We start from the raw sequence: 14,842 nt of genomic DNA, 5'->3' as shown, positions 1-14,842 counted from the left end.
ACTAAAGTTACTTCTGGAATCACTTTCATTTTGCAAGCCTGGGGGAGGTAAAGGAGAGAGTCAAGGGAAGATAAAAGTCAGCCCATAACTTTTTCTTCCCCTAATGTCCTAAGCAACTGGGCAGAAAACCAAATATTATACTCCAGCAAGCAGCGCAGGTTACTAACCTAGAGGCCAATAAGATACCACAACCCGCTTTTGCAGGAGGAATATGTCAGCGAGGATATTCCCCTGTCTTTCTTCCTTTCTTCCGTACCTCAAAATGCACGAGAAGAGAACAAATGAAGCCCCACGAGGAAGGAAAGGGGAGGGGCAGCAGGAAGAGCTGAAATTCTGAGCGCTCAGCCATCCGGAAAGTTACCCAGGCCGGTGGAATGTGGTGGCTCCTGCATGCCTTAGCTGGGGCGGCCAGGCCAGGTGGGAGACACACCTGGAGAGGGAGCTGTCCTAACATCACTTCTCCGAAGGAAGCAGGTGCAGGCCACTACAAAAAGACCTGGGGGATTTTAAACCTCAATCGAGAATGAAAGGGGGGGACTCGCTTTTAATGGGCACCCTCCCTCAGCCAGAATTTTTCTAACTGCTACCTGTAAGTCCTTCCCCTTGACACATCTATCATTAATATATGGGAAGGATTTTTTGTTTTAATCTTGAGAGAAAAGTTGGGTTTTATTTGTTTCTACTCATCTGGTCCCTATTCTCTTTCTTCCTAAATGCAGAAATAGTCCACTTTCTTGAAATAAATAACTAAAATATTTATCATGCTATGGACATAAGCAAAAATTAAACAATGTATTTAATTCAAAAGGTGCTTTAAAGCCCACTACTCATATCCTTAGTAATGCATTTTTTTAAAAAAAGGTTGGTTTTCACACACATTCCTATGAATACACATACTTTATTTTCTCTAAGCTGGGATTAATGCAGCTTACAATTTCCATTTGTAACAGTTGGAAGCAAGTTACATCCAAAGGAGTGTCACTAAGAAAAAATGTTTTCTCAAGCATGGAGGAAACACCTTTCAAAGCAAATTTCTTTATGAAGTTTTTCTTTTCAAAGCCAGTCATTGAGAGCTATTTTATGATGATTGGGTACAGCTGGGTTTCACATTTAGACGATTTTCACGTTGCAAATTTGAAATCAGACACTAACTTCTAGGCAGTGCCAATGATTTTAATATGTAAAGAGTGAGGAACTGTACTTAGAAAAATAAATAGATTAGATAGTCACAGGGAATTCAGTTAATCCCATCCAGCTTAGACAGTATTTTCACATGACAGAATTATGACATTTCTAAAGACATTTATGTTGCAAGAACAAGGGCCTTCTGAAATTGGATAAAGTGGGACTCCCCCTCTGGATAACAAGATGAAGTTGAAACGGGTGGGGGTTGGGGAGGGAGCGCAGTCTGCTAAGCCCTGGCCCCCACAGAGAAAGACTGGAAGGAGCCCAATAAAGTCTCGTGGTCATTGGCCTGTCTCTTCTCCTTCCGACACCTGTGGCAGCCCTGAGCAGGTTGCCCGGGCATGTGGGAACACAGGCTGCCCGCCCCTGTATCTGCTGGGCAAAAATACGTGGGTTAAATATAACCAGCATGCCAGAAATCGGCATATGTGATAAAGGGAGGTCAGGGCATTTTTAAAGATGGATTAGTGCTGGTTGAAACTTCCCTGAATGCCCTAAATAAACTGTGCTGATACTGTAAGTGGAACACGGGATTGGGCTCAATGCCGCCCACAGTGGGCAACGCCATGGCAGCTGTGTGCCCTTTATACTGACCCAGCCCAAACCGTCACCATTCCCACCCCAGCTCGACTGGTTGACAGATTGTAAACTACTTACAAAGGAACAGTACACGGGAAGCCGCCACCTCCTGTCTGGGGCCTGTGGAATGTGGAATGTGGATCCTCACCAGCCTATTCACAAGCCACGGCTGGGCCTCCCAAAGCCAGAAGCCAAAGCATCTCACTTGTGTTTCTGCCTGCCAGGATCACGGTGCTCGCGATAGTGTCCCCTAATATTTAAGATGCCCAAACGCTGCCATTCCCAGGCTACACCTTCTAAAACAGGCGTGTTCTTCAGAGAGAAAGGACACGCAGCCCGGCCCAGCCAGCAGGCAAGCACAGTGCGTCACAGACACCTACTCTGTTAAGAAGCAGAGTGCTTTCAGAGTACAAGGTACTTTCCTCTGCCTATGGCACAGTCTATCTGGGGAGGAAATCCTTGCTTCTTTCCCTTCTCCTCCCTACCACACCTCCAGTGTGTCCCTTGTTCTAACTCAGCGGGACATGGAAGGAGAGAACACTGCCCTAGCACAGTGCTTCCCTGTCATCCACCTATGTCCTCAAGCCCTTCAAGGGAACAGCAATGGCAGGAGGTGGGGGGAGATGATGTCCAAAAGCTGGGGCCTTCCAAAAAGAGGGATTTATGACTACTTCCTAATCCCCCCGCTTGTATCAGCTGTGTCACTTTCCATGTTCAGCTGAATCAAGGCACAGTGCTGGCTTCAGCCACGGAACGCAGGGCAGCCTCAGAGACACACACAGTATCCTTTCCCACTGAGGCAGGCATTAAGAGGCGTGGCCCAGACAGCTAGGCTTCTGGAAAAGCCAACTGGAGGCTTCCTCCTTCAGCTTGAGAGCAGCAATGATTCTCTCCTCTTAATTTCTCTTTCCCAAAACCATGCTAGGAAGCCAGGAGATAGCTGGAATAATATGGGACTTCCATCCATGTGGAAACTAAATCAAATAAAACAAGAAGAAATCTGAAAGAAAATATTGAGAACTATAGGGACCATATAGAGGAACCTCAAAAAGTTCACAGAAAATGGAATTAAAAGGTATGATGGAGCAAGTGCTCCATCCTACACTGGAGTGCTGAGGTTCAGTTCCTGTGTCTAACATTCTGATCATGTATACCCTAGGAGGCAGAAATGATAACTCACATAATTGGGTTCCTGCCACCCACAGGGGACACCTAGATTTAATTCCTGCTCTGGCCTGGTCCAGTTCCAATACCGTAGGGATCTGGGGAGTGAACCAGCAGATGAGAACTCATTGCCCCCCCCCCCAACCCCCATCTCTGCCTCTCAAATTAAAAAAAAAAAAGATAAATGTATTTTGGCAGATTAAAAAATCAAAATCTCCCCATTATTATTTCATAATATGCATTTTCCATGAACCTTTTGAAGGCTCTGTATATCAATAGGGAACTCATTGGTCCGGGACTATATTAAGTTAGGAATTAAGAGCTCTCCCAGTGGCTCAATCTTTTGTCCACAATACAGAAAATCAAGGTAGGACCTTTTCTTTCCTCTGTTTAACACTTCTAAAATTTCAGCACTGGATCTCAATGAGACGGAGAGAGGACAGAGCAACAAATGAAGAGGTAGTCTTCTGTTGCTGAGAAAGTCTAGAACTGTCCAAAGGAAAAGCTGACTTGGTTATAATCGAAGGTGTGAAATGCCAGTGACCAGAACATACAAACAAAAAGTCTGTTGAAAATAATGATTATGATAACACAGCACTGCCCAAATCCTTGGGAAAAAGAAAGCCTCTAGAGGAGATGAGATTTCACAAGAGCTAGGAGAGCTGTGGAGGAAGTCACCTGGGCATCCCGGAAGGAATACCCAAGACCTACCTGTGGTGGGTGCTTCCAAAAGAGGCAGGGGATGGGGACAAAGCAACATGGAAACCAAACCTCATGACGTGTGCAGATATCCCAAAATCACAAAAACTTTGGAATCTGAAACTTCCGATCCCAACCATTTTAGATAAGGATACACAATCTGTGCCAAAATTCATTCCACAGTTTAAATAGGTGAATGTTATGGGATGTAAGTTTTATCTCAAGAAAGCAATTAAAGCAACATGAAGCAAAAACCCATGGAAGATTCTGACTGCAGTGAAAAGTGAGGGAAGAGGCTGCCTGCCTTGTGCTAAGGGTTCCCTCCCAAAGCTATAGTAAGGTCTACACAGAGGAACCCACTCCTTAGACTTTCTGGACATTCTCCAGAGTACAAATTGGATGACCCTGAACTTGGATAGTGAAAGTACACTGGAAAGAAACTGCAAGTGACTGAATAAGGAGCTTGAATGCCTTTTATTCCTTTTAATAACACATTAACGTGGACTGGGTGTTCCGCCTCACATGCCTCAAAGACATGAGCACAGCTGAGCAAGTGGAAGAGCTCCACTGTGAACCACCACCAGCACCTTAGAGCAGAGGAAGGCTGACCCATTCCGCCCGTCTCCCAAGGGTCTCACCAGCCTGTGACTGGAAAGGCACTAAGCCACGGACGCCCAAGCCCACCTGCAGAAACACGGATGTGGTCTGTCTGGGACGGGATGGACAAACAAGGGCACTTAAATGACCTGCATGGCTCTAGCACACACCTGCAGCCTAGACTCTTATGATTTAATAGAAATTCTCGAGTTCTAGGGAAGGAAAGATGTGGACGGAAATGTCAATTTAATGTTATTCAAGTCACCTAGCAAACTGGCCTAAAAGTAAGGAATAGTACCCTTGTCCCCCAAGCATCAGTTCAAGATAACCACACTTACTGTGGGGCTTGTGGGTGCGTCCGGGCTCAGGGAGGGCATCCTTTGGTTTCAAACAGTGGTCAGACCCCATTACTAGAAACTTGAGGGAACAGACGTCTGTGCAGTTGTCACAGACATGACCTTGAGATTGGGCAAGGAAGACTTCCCAAGGTGCAGGGATTTCACTGCCCTGCCATGCGTCCGGCCATTGGAACTGACTGGTGAGGAGGGAAGGTTTTCTGAACTTCCCAGACCACGTCTGATCTGGAAATTTTACCAAGTGAGCCCAGTATTGCAAAATAAACCTCAAGGAATGTAGAAGTTGATGCTGCGTTCTCTCGGCTGCATGCGGAACCACAGCCTTCTGCAAAAACCGGGGCAGGCAGAGTGCCCTTCATGGACCGTGTGGAAACTCTCTTCAGCAGTGCCTGGTGAACGCTCCAGGGGACGTGCACAAGCATTCCACTGCGAAGCGTGTGCTTCTTACCTATGATTCCACTGTCCTTGCTTTCCAAGGTGGAGCTGGGGCTGCTAATGGTCTCACAGGGGCTTTTGTTGGCTGCCGTCTTGCTGACACAGCTATTCAAAGTTGAGCAGGGGCTATCGGTGCTAGGAGATGCGGTGCTGCTTGTCAGTGTGGAGCAAGGGCTGATGCCTTGGCTCAGAGCTGTGCACTGCAAGACGAACGGAAGGAGGAGTTAGCACGGCTTCCACCCGACGCTTCCGCGCACGCTTTTATTTTTGACACTAAAACAGTAAAATGGAAAAAAAAAAAACAAACAGGAAACTGGAACACAGTTTTTTTAAAATTCAGGGAGATATCTGAGTAGACATAAATATATATGGGTACATATATGTATGGCTTTCCAAAGTTTAAAAAATAAATAGCTTTGTTCTGTTCCCCTCCTCGGGGACTTTCTTTTGTATTTAAAAGGGCAGTGCTGGCATTAATTTAGAGGAATGCACATTTGTGAAACAGAAATGGCAAACAGGCAGACTTCCTCTCATTTAAAGTCTGCAGAAGACAAATGGGTTATTTGACCTCTGCACAGAAAACCTGAGAATTCTGTTTTTGTGAGTTTCATGAGCATGGCAACCTCATTCAATGCCTGGAGATTTACGGGCTCTGCGATCAGGGGAAGGAGACTGGTGGCCACTGCAGCCTCCATCAAGGCAGGACACCCTCCTTGCAGAGAGCTCGCAGCGGGCAGAAACTGAGCACCTCCTGAGTGGCGGGGAGGTCTCCGGAAAGATCACCCCTTTGATCTCACCTCATTTTGTCTCTGCCTCATCTCCTACAAACCTTTTCCTCACCCCACTGAGCCTCCAAAAATCTCAACAGCCATAAAAGCAGGGGACAGCGTGGACCAAAGCAGCCAGCTGAAAAGAGTGGCGCTATAAAGATAACAGTCGTATCATTACGAAGGAATTCCTTTAGCCACTCTCATTCACATCACTGCAGTTCTCCGGGTGGTGACTGGAAGGTCAGCGTGGACATTTTCTCAGATGCAGTTCCCTTTTTCTCCCCCACCTCCCCATTACAAAAGCCCAGGAAGAAACATCTGCAATAAATCTCGATGCACAGCAGCCCAGACTCCTGGGGCTGAACAATGACTTCGCCACCCAAGGATGACGGAGAGATGGTCATGGCGTCCTGTGTCCTCTGAGCAGCTACGAAATGCACGTCTTCCTCAGCCATTACCATGGTTTCGTTTTTGTCTTCCATGGTTATATGTGTGGCACTCGGGATCCCTTCTCCCAGTAAAAATCCCAGCCTTGTCAACAGTTCTTGAGCTGCCGGCGAACAGCTCGGTTCATTATCAGCCTTTGCTTCTGGAACAAAGAAAGACAACAATGAAGCATTCCCTCCGGGGAATTTCAGGATCACATCTGGATGAGTCTGCACGGTAGCTGCGTGTCTGGCACTTTTGTCTATTTTTACACAATGCACAAAGTTTGACAATGCTGCCTGTCCTCTAAGTAATGCATTCCAATTAAGGGGCAGTGACAAGGGAAGAAAACTGTAAAAACGAAACTTCAAGTGCAAAGGGTGACATATTTGACCTGAGCCAGAGCAGCCCAGTGCCATCAAGCTGATAGCATTCCTGTTTCCATGTCAAGTGAAAAAGAGATATGTCAGAGAGCCACCCTTCATCTTACCCTGAAAGAGCCTAGTGCTGCCAGTGCCCACAGGAAGCTGAAGTAAAGGGAAACCCAGGCGGCATGCTGGCAGGGACCACACTGCTTAGATGCCAAGGTAAGACCCAATCCGAGTTCTCATTAAAGAAAGACGGAAGCCTGCTGCACATATCCCCCAGCAGTCAAAGTCAAAGCCGGGATTCCAACTCGGGGATCAATCACTGAGCATCCATGCTGAAGTACAGACTTTAAGTCCCAGGGAGATGTGTCCTGAGAGACAAGGCCCCGCAGCGTGGCCCACGCAGGCCAATCAGGCTGCCGTCTCAGGCCGCTCCATGGCAAAGTTGGCAAGCCTGGCCTCCCTGGGACTCTCTCTGAGAGTGCTCATCTGGTTTTTTGCATTTAAGAGAACTTTACTGTTGCAAAAGATTTAAACATTGAGCTATAGAGCAGGGGTGGGGGACCATTTTCTGCTAAGGGCCATTTGGATATTTATAATATCCTTCAAGGGTCATATAAAACTTCCAGCCTACAAATTAGTCTGTTATAGATTGACTGAGTTGTGCATCCTGCCTGCAGTTGCCTTGGCAAGGTCAGACTGCGTGATTTTGCAGGCCTTATACAGCCCACAGGCCAGAAGTTACCCACCCCAGAGCTAGAGGTCCATCTTATGTCCAAAAGCCCTAAGAGGAATTCATTACAGTTGCAGAATAAAATGATTTCTGTGTCATTCTAACACCCATAAGGAGGACAAACGTGCAAAGAAAACTGATACGAGGCAGAATTTGAGAACAACATGTACCATACACTATAGGCATTCAACGTCCTACTCTTTTCTACTGGTCTAGGTACACAGAACCATACACACAGGAACCCATTTACTGTAGATGTGGAAATCATCAGACATTGAGTAAGGGTCTTAGAAAAAATGAGGAAAGAGCCTTTGAGATACAACATCACCAACAACAGGCAATGCTACATTTGCCTTTTATAGGGAACCACAAAAAACAGAACAGAGTTTTCCAGAAGACCATGTGGATTATCACCACTCACACAAGTTCCGCTAAGTCATGCATGCAGGGTGGCAGTAACAAGGGACATGAGACTGGCAGTATCTTCCAAAAAGGAAAAGCACCCTCCAGTTGCATGCTCTCAAGTGCAGGGTGTTGAGGAAGAGTTGTTTTCCGGTGTGTAAGTTCTTCAGTCACTCTGGAAGACTACAGGGGTAAGGGAACCTAGGTTTAAGTGATCTGGGTTAACAGGGCCCATAAGATCAGTTTCTAGATCTTTTCAGTTAAACTCAATGGCAGTGGCCCCCAAGCCAACCCCAGGGAAGAGCCTCACCCCAGGGCAGACTCACCACACCCCTAAAGCGGGCTACGGATGTCCTTCAAGCCACATTTTGATTCTCGAGGTAGATGCGCACTTGGGCACGGAGGGCGGGGACCAAAACAAATCAGCAGGATCCCGGCACACCCAAGGGCTGCACCACTCAGAACAGGATGGGTGCTGCCCCCTTTCCTGCCCTCCCCTGGCCCAAGGTGTGGTCAGGGTGGCTGCTTTATCTTAGGTGGCAGCTGGGCTAGGGGAGGGAAGAGGATCCCTCTTCCCCTCTCAGGAGGAGGGGAAGAACTACGCAAGGGCTGGATCTCAGCAGTTTCTCTACTGCAAGCCCCCCTTTCCTTTTGAAACAACCTCCACACAGTTTCCCAATTGTGAATGTCTTGCTTCTGGTTCAACCTTAAGCACTCTGGGGACAGAGCCAGAAGCTCCTCCCAGTTGGCAGCTCTGGAGGCAGAGTGCAGCTGCACAGGCTTGGCTGCCACAAAAGTGCCCGACAACAAGCAAGACCACAGCCTGTGGCTCACCTGGGATTCTCCGCAAGACCCCGGACGCTGCGTAGGTCCCCCGTGCAGCCGTCCTTGCTACCTCCACGCTGTGACTGCAGACGCACACCCTGGGTTCTCGAGGTTTCCACTTAAGAGAAATCCCACACAACCAACCATCCAACCCCCTTCCACCTTCAGGAAAACTGGGGAACAGTGGGCTGAACTGAACGGCGATGCCCACATTCATGATTAACTGTTCTGTCACTTGTTCAACCCAGACTCCGTTACTATACTAAATTGTAAAACACAACCCAGGGCAGAATGAGTGGAGACTATTTCATCTCACATCCATCAGCCCACAGCAATTTTCTTTCTTCCAAAGGCTTCCCAATGGTCTTTCTCTTCTAAAATGCCATCCTAGGGACCTTCCTCTTACAATGCCCGTTTGCTTGAACTCCTGAATCCACATCAAGCCTGCTCCATCTCTTCCCAAACGCACAGGACTCTTGTGTCACTCAACTTTTCGTCCTGGCAAAAGGACGCGTGGGTGAAGAATGACAGTGCCATTCTGGGAGATGAGTTACCTGGGAACTCACAGTGATAAACCTGACTGTGAAATGCAAATGCATTTCTACCTCCACAGCACTTCCCCAAGCACTCTGCTCTGAACACAGATGATTATCTCCAAGGTAATTATTACTCTAAAACGACCTCCAAACAAAATTCTAATGGGCTATTCTAAATGGTCTATATTTATTCACACTGTTAATATGAAATCAGTCAGCAATAATGGGTATGCCTTACCTAACACCAGAGGGATAAGGGCTGCACACAAGAAAGGCCTCATTTCTTAACAACACTTTGCATGCCATATCCTTAAAAATCCAAAGAATTTATGGTGGGCATGTTTGGAATTGAGAGAATAGTTGGCCTTGTACCTGCTAGGGATCCCTTGGGCAAGTAGAGAATGGTATTCCTCACAAAGACATTTCCACAAAGTTCTTAACACGACACTATTGCAGAAGGTTAGCCGTAGGAGGAAGGTAATGGCCCATGCTGGGATTGCCTCCTGCCTGCCTCCATTTTTCTACTCACGTCTTGTTGGACTCACGTCTTGTTGGACTACGTTTGGGGGCACAGCACTGAGCAATAGCTTATAACCTGACCAGATCCCCAGTTACCACCACCATAACTCCTAACCATCAGTGCCTCTCCCAGTTCTCCTCTCACCCCTCTCTACTGTCTTGGAAGAAGAATGCTGTCTATCCTAAAGCCTTATGCTGCTGAACCTCAACTGCCTCATCACTGAAGTGGCTGCATCCACTTCCTACTGGTCATGAGGCTCAAAACTAATCGTGTGTGTGAAACACCTTAAAATCCACAGGATGCTAGCAAACTGATCATTATGTCTACAATTTTAACACCAACAGCCCACACTTCCTCACCCTTATTTCATTTTTTGGTTTTACAAGTTCATACCTATTTTGAATGTGCTTGTATGTATTTCTCCTACCTAAAAATATAAATGTTTATAATTTATCCGCCTCAAATAGCTTTTTCTGAATGTACTATCCCAAGACAACAAATCTACCCCCTTTTCTGATTACCAAACACCAAGTTGCCTGGGAGCTACTGCTTTCCTCTGTCATCTAATTCCTGCTTCTTCAAGCCACACTCCAGAGCAGCCAGGAGGCTCCCTGGAGACTGGCAGTGCTCATTCCAGCAAAAGGATACTTCTCTCCGCTCATCTCCTCCTCAAACTCTGCAGAGCACTGGGCATTGTTAAGAATATGATTATGGGACCTTCAACAACTGACTCAATGCCAAGTTTCCAAGATGGTACTTGTGAATCAGGTTTGTTAAGTGGGACAGGCCCTTGATTGCCCCGCCTTTACTTCCCCATGGCTGCTTCCTGTTGAATCTGTTGCCTTCCCTGACTTCTAGGTGCCAGCATCTTCCTGTTTCTTTCTGGCTGCTCCTCCTCCTCAGCCATCGACATTCCCTCCCTCCTTGGACTTCAAAAAAAGTGGTACTTAAAAAGGACCATCTATCAATGAACCTGCTGTCTCAATAATTATTTCTAGTCTGCAATACTAGAACAGAGTGATCATGCAATTATCTTTAAGCTTTTCATCTCATTCACTTCATCCTAACACCAAACTTACAATTTCTTCTTTATTTTTTTTCTCAAAGATTTATTTATTTGAGAGATGGAGTTACAGACAGAGGGAGAGACAGAAAGGTCTTCCATCCACAGGTTCACTCCCCAAATGGCTACAATGGCCAGAACTGAGTTGATCTGAAGCTGGGAGCCAGGAGCCAGGAGCCAGGAGCTTCTTATAGCTCTCTCATAAGGATGCAGAGGCCCAAGCACTTGCACCATCTTCCACTGCTTTCTCAGGCCACCAGCAGAAAGCGGGATTGGAAGAGGAGCAGTCAAGACTTGAATCAGTGCCTATATGGGATACAGGTGCCTCAGGCAGAAACTTAGCCCACTACATCACAGCACTGACCCCTGATTTCTTTAGAAAAGTGTCCTGAATGTACGTTTTCTCTTTAGTCAGATTGGCGCTTACCTCCTCCACCCTTCAACCTAGCAACTAACAGACTGCAGATCCATTTTCTCATCTTCTTGTTTTCCTCCCTCTCTTCTCTTCCTTCAAGCCAGTGGGTTTTCAAACTTTAAGGTTTCAGGGCTCAATCTTAAAAATTACTGAGGACTCCAAAGAGCTTGGTTCATGAATTATATCAATATTTATTGTACTAGAAATTAAAACTAAGAGTTTATATTACTTAAAATGACTCTGACAGTTTAATAAAAATTAACTATAGACTTTCAATTTTAAAAGTTCAGAAGAATGACGTAGTTTTACATTTTTTACTAATCTCTTTAATGCCTGATTTAATGGAAGACAGCTGAATTCTGTCTGCTTCTGCATTCGATCTGTTGAGCTATGTTCTTTGGATTACAGGATGTGAAAAACTGCAGCCAGAGAGAGGGGCCTCTTCAGTTAATTACAGATTATTTTTTGATACCTAAACAAAATCTGATAATTAGTTTCTTTAAGGTAAGTCACAACATTGACTCTGAATCCGATCAATGAACTTCTTGTACTCTTATGGAAAATCCAATGATCCCTTTTTACACATTAAATGGGACTATTTTTTATGCAAGATTTTGTAACATCGTACATTGGATCATTTGGGAAATACTGACTTTGTAGCTCTTAGAAATGTTGGTACACTATATCATATCAAAATTCCTTAATATCAACACAGATCTCAAACAAAAAGTCTTAGAGAGCCATCAGAATCACTGTGACAGATGCACATTTCCCAAACCCCTGATTCTCATTTGAAAGGTCAAGCTTTTTCATTAGCAACTAATCCTTTCAGGCTTTTGCTTTTGTTCTTGTTTTCCATTAGAAGTGACAGGCTCATTTCATGCTTTTTTGAGAAAATGTGTGCCAAATACCTATTTATGACTAACCATGGTTTGTAGATCATTCTTTCAAATAACACTGATGCTCCATTTAAAAAGTGGCTAGTTCAGCTTGCAACTCAAGCCATCACACAAGCACTTTCCCTCAAGACAACCACCCTACTTCAGCACGCAGGAGTGCTTTGTACACATTTCCCATCTTGTCACACAGAACATTAAAAACATGGGTAGTCAAGGGTCAAGATTTAACACCATCATTTTAAGTGCTCTGCCAAGGACATTCTTCGGTGAACTATTTTGATACTTCCATACCAGTAAAGGATGCCCTGACTACTAGTGCAGCCACTGTCCCTGCTTTGATGTGCATTTATTAAGGTGTTACAAGCTTCACTGACAACTGCTGCTTTGTACCATAAGTGCAAATGTCAACACAAGGGAAATGGAAACTCCTGTTAGTATTATTATACAAAGAGTTTTCACCTTACAAACCCCAGGAGGGTCCTGGGGACACCTATAAGATCAGGTGCACACTCTGAAAACCTTTGCACAAAGTTTACAATTGTGTTTAATTTTCCTTCTTAAAACATCAATCAATAAAAACCATAGCCACAGCAATTCGCACCCTAATAACTGATGTCTTATATTCCCTGACCCACTCAACTTCCCCCGGGGGTAAGAGAATTAGGTCTATTCCCATCAATCAGATTTCCTGATCATATCCTTGTAACTTCAACTCATCCTCACAACTCTCCTGAAATAGCCCTTTTTCCATTTCTTCCTTCCTTCCTTCCTTCCTTCCTTCCTTCCTTCCTTCCTCCCTCCCTCCCTCCCTCTCTCTTTCTTTCTTTTTAATACTGCACCTCTTCTTTTGATTTTCCTGCAGAGTTCTGATCCTATAAAAGCTCTGTCCTACATGGAGAAAGTGGCAATTGTCATTGGAGGCATGCAGAGGGAAAGTCCATGGTTCTAGGCACTGTGCTCTGATGAGCTCTCCTCCCAATGGCTCCTGCTGGTGCTTCTTTCACATGTTATTCACCACTCAGAAATCAAGAAACAAAGTGTCTCAGTCCTGCTGTCTCCTTTCCCCTTGTCTAACTCATATTGCCTTGCCCCATGACCACAAGCAAACAGCTGCCCAGCTGACATCCTGAACTCAGCTCTATTTTCCACCTGTTGGCTGGACATACTTCTCTTGGCTCCACCAGCACTTCAAAGCCAGCATGCCTGAAACTGAACTCAAACCACAATGGATGGTTCCTTCCCTTCCAGCAGACGTTGTCATATTTGTCTCTGACAGCTCCCAGGACCCTGGAATTCAAGAACCATCCATTTCTCACTTCTTCCCTGTCCCTGGTCTAATGTGAGACTTCATTCTCTCATTTAATTACTGAAGTCTTTCTCTAACCATTCTCCCTAGCCTCATCTCTTTCCAGCCCTACCCCATCCCAGTCTGCTCCCAGGTGCTATGATCTGAATGCTTGTGCCCTTTCCCCTCCCAATTACACCTTGAAATCCTGGCCCCCAGTGTTGGGATTAGGAAGGAAGGCCTTTGGGGAGTGGTTGGGTCCTGGGGGCTATATCCAGGGGGTCTCATCTGACCTTTAACCTGGAGGTCACAGTATAAAGATGGCTCTCTGGGAGTCAGGGAGCCCACCTTCATCAGATACCAAACCTGCAGGCTCCTCATTTCAGCTTCCAAGCCTCCCAAATATGAAAAATAACTATTGGGTTTTTTCTAGGCCATCTGGTTTATGATACTTTTACTACAGCAGCCCAAATGGACTAAGACACCAGGAAATCCTGAGGCCTACCTAGCTGCGAGAAAATCTTTCGATGCTCTAAATCTCCATCTGCTGAACTCCCAACTTATCCCAAAGCTAAGTCAGTATTAGTTCCTCCCTTGTATGACAGTCACTCTGTCTTTACAGGTCCTTAATCCTCTACCAGACCCTATGGCTCTGTGCAAAAAGATCCTGTGCTTGATAACCCATCTGAAATAGCATCCAGGATAGTGCTCTTCACAAAACTCAACTAGTATTTATTCACGGAAATGCAGAAAGAATGGACATGCTACCTCTGTCACCACCCACATACCAGGGAAGCCGCCTCTCTGTACTTCCATCGAACTAAACATTCAACCATTGGTTGAATGATGCATCACCATTCTAAGAAGCTGAAAGCCAAAGATAAAATAGGCCTGGGGTTAACTCCTGAGAAAGGAAGAATATGATCGGGATATACGTAGTTAGATCTTAAACTCAGAAGTGGGTAGATAAGTGCCCATCTTTGTTTATACTTCTTTAATCATTTTGAATGTCTGATAGAGTAATCAAAATAAGGCACAAGAGGCAGCATCATGACACAGTAAGCTAAGCTGCTGCCTGCCAACTGGTTTGAGTCCCACTGTTCCGCTTCAGGTCCAGCTCCCTGCTAATGCACCTAGAAAAGCAGCAGAAGATGGCCCAGTACTTGGGCCCCTGACAACAACGTGGGAGACCTAGATGGAGCTCCAGGCTCCTGGCTTTGGCCTGGACCAGTCCTAGTTGTTGTGGCCATCTGGGGAATAAATCAGCAGATGGAAGATTCTCTTCTCGTCCATCTCTGTATCTTTATCACTCTGTCTTTCAAATAAATAAATAAATCCTTTTCTAAAGAAAGGCATCAGTAAAATATTTATTTAAATCTGTATCTTAAAAAGATCCTTTCCTCCTAATAAGATAGTTTGATGTTAAATTATGCTATTTTTCACATATGATAATTTTATTGGCTAACCATACTTCCAGATAACAAGTTTCATAATGATTTGAGATTGATCCTCCCTGAGCAGTGACTCATGAGCCTAAAAACTTTCTCACCCCTCCCCCAAAGGTTGCTCAAGTTGCTAATGACAT

General features: G+C 45.4%; 1 protein-coding gene across 14 annotated transcripts in view; it reads right to left on the bottom strand.

The window, feature by feature from the left end:
• Positions 1 to 14,842, bottom strand: part of TANC1 (tetratricopeptide repeat, ankyrin repeat and coiled-coil containing 1) — a 342,597-nt gene that overhangs the window by 70,774 nt on the left and 256,981 nt on the right. For 12 of the 14 annotated variants that reach the window (XM_062187057.1, XM_062187068.1, XM_062187098.1 and 9 more), the window contains 2 exons: positions 6,244 to 6,374; positions 5,029 to 5,215 (listed from right to left, as the gene is read on the bottom strand). In XM_062187057.1, coding sequence (XP_062043041.1) covers positions 5,029 to 5,215; positions 6,244 to 6,374 — 318 coding nt within the window. The remainder of the gene's footprint in view (positions 1 to 5,028; positions 5,216 to 6,243; positions 6,375 to 14,842) is intronic. The other 2 variants (XM_062187066.1, XM_062187071.1) reach the window with 1 other exon arrangement.

Source organism: Lepus europaeus, chromosome 1, assembly GCF_033115175.1.
Source record: "Lepus europaeus isolate LE1 chromosome 1, mLepTim1.pri, whole genome shotgun sequence".
In the NCBI taxonomy this organism is placed as follows: Eukaryota; Metazoa; Chordata; class Mammalia; order Lagomorpha; family Leporidae; genus Lepus; species Lepus europaeus.
The sequence above is the reverse complement of the archived record's forward strand: the minus strand, read 5'-3'. Positions and strand labels throughout refer to the sequence as shown.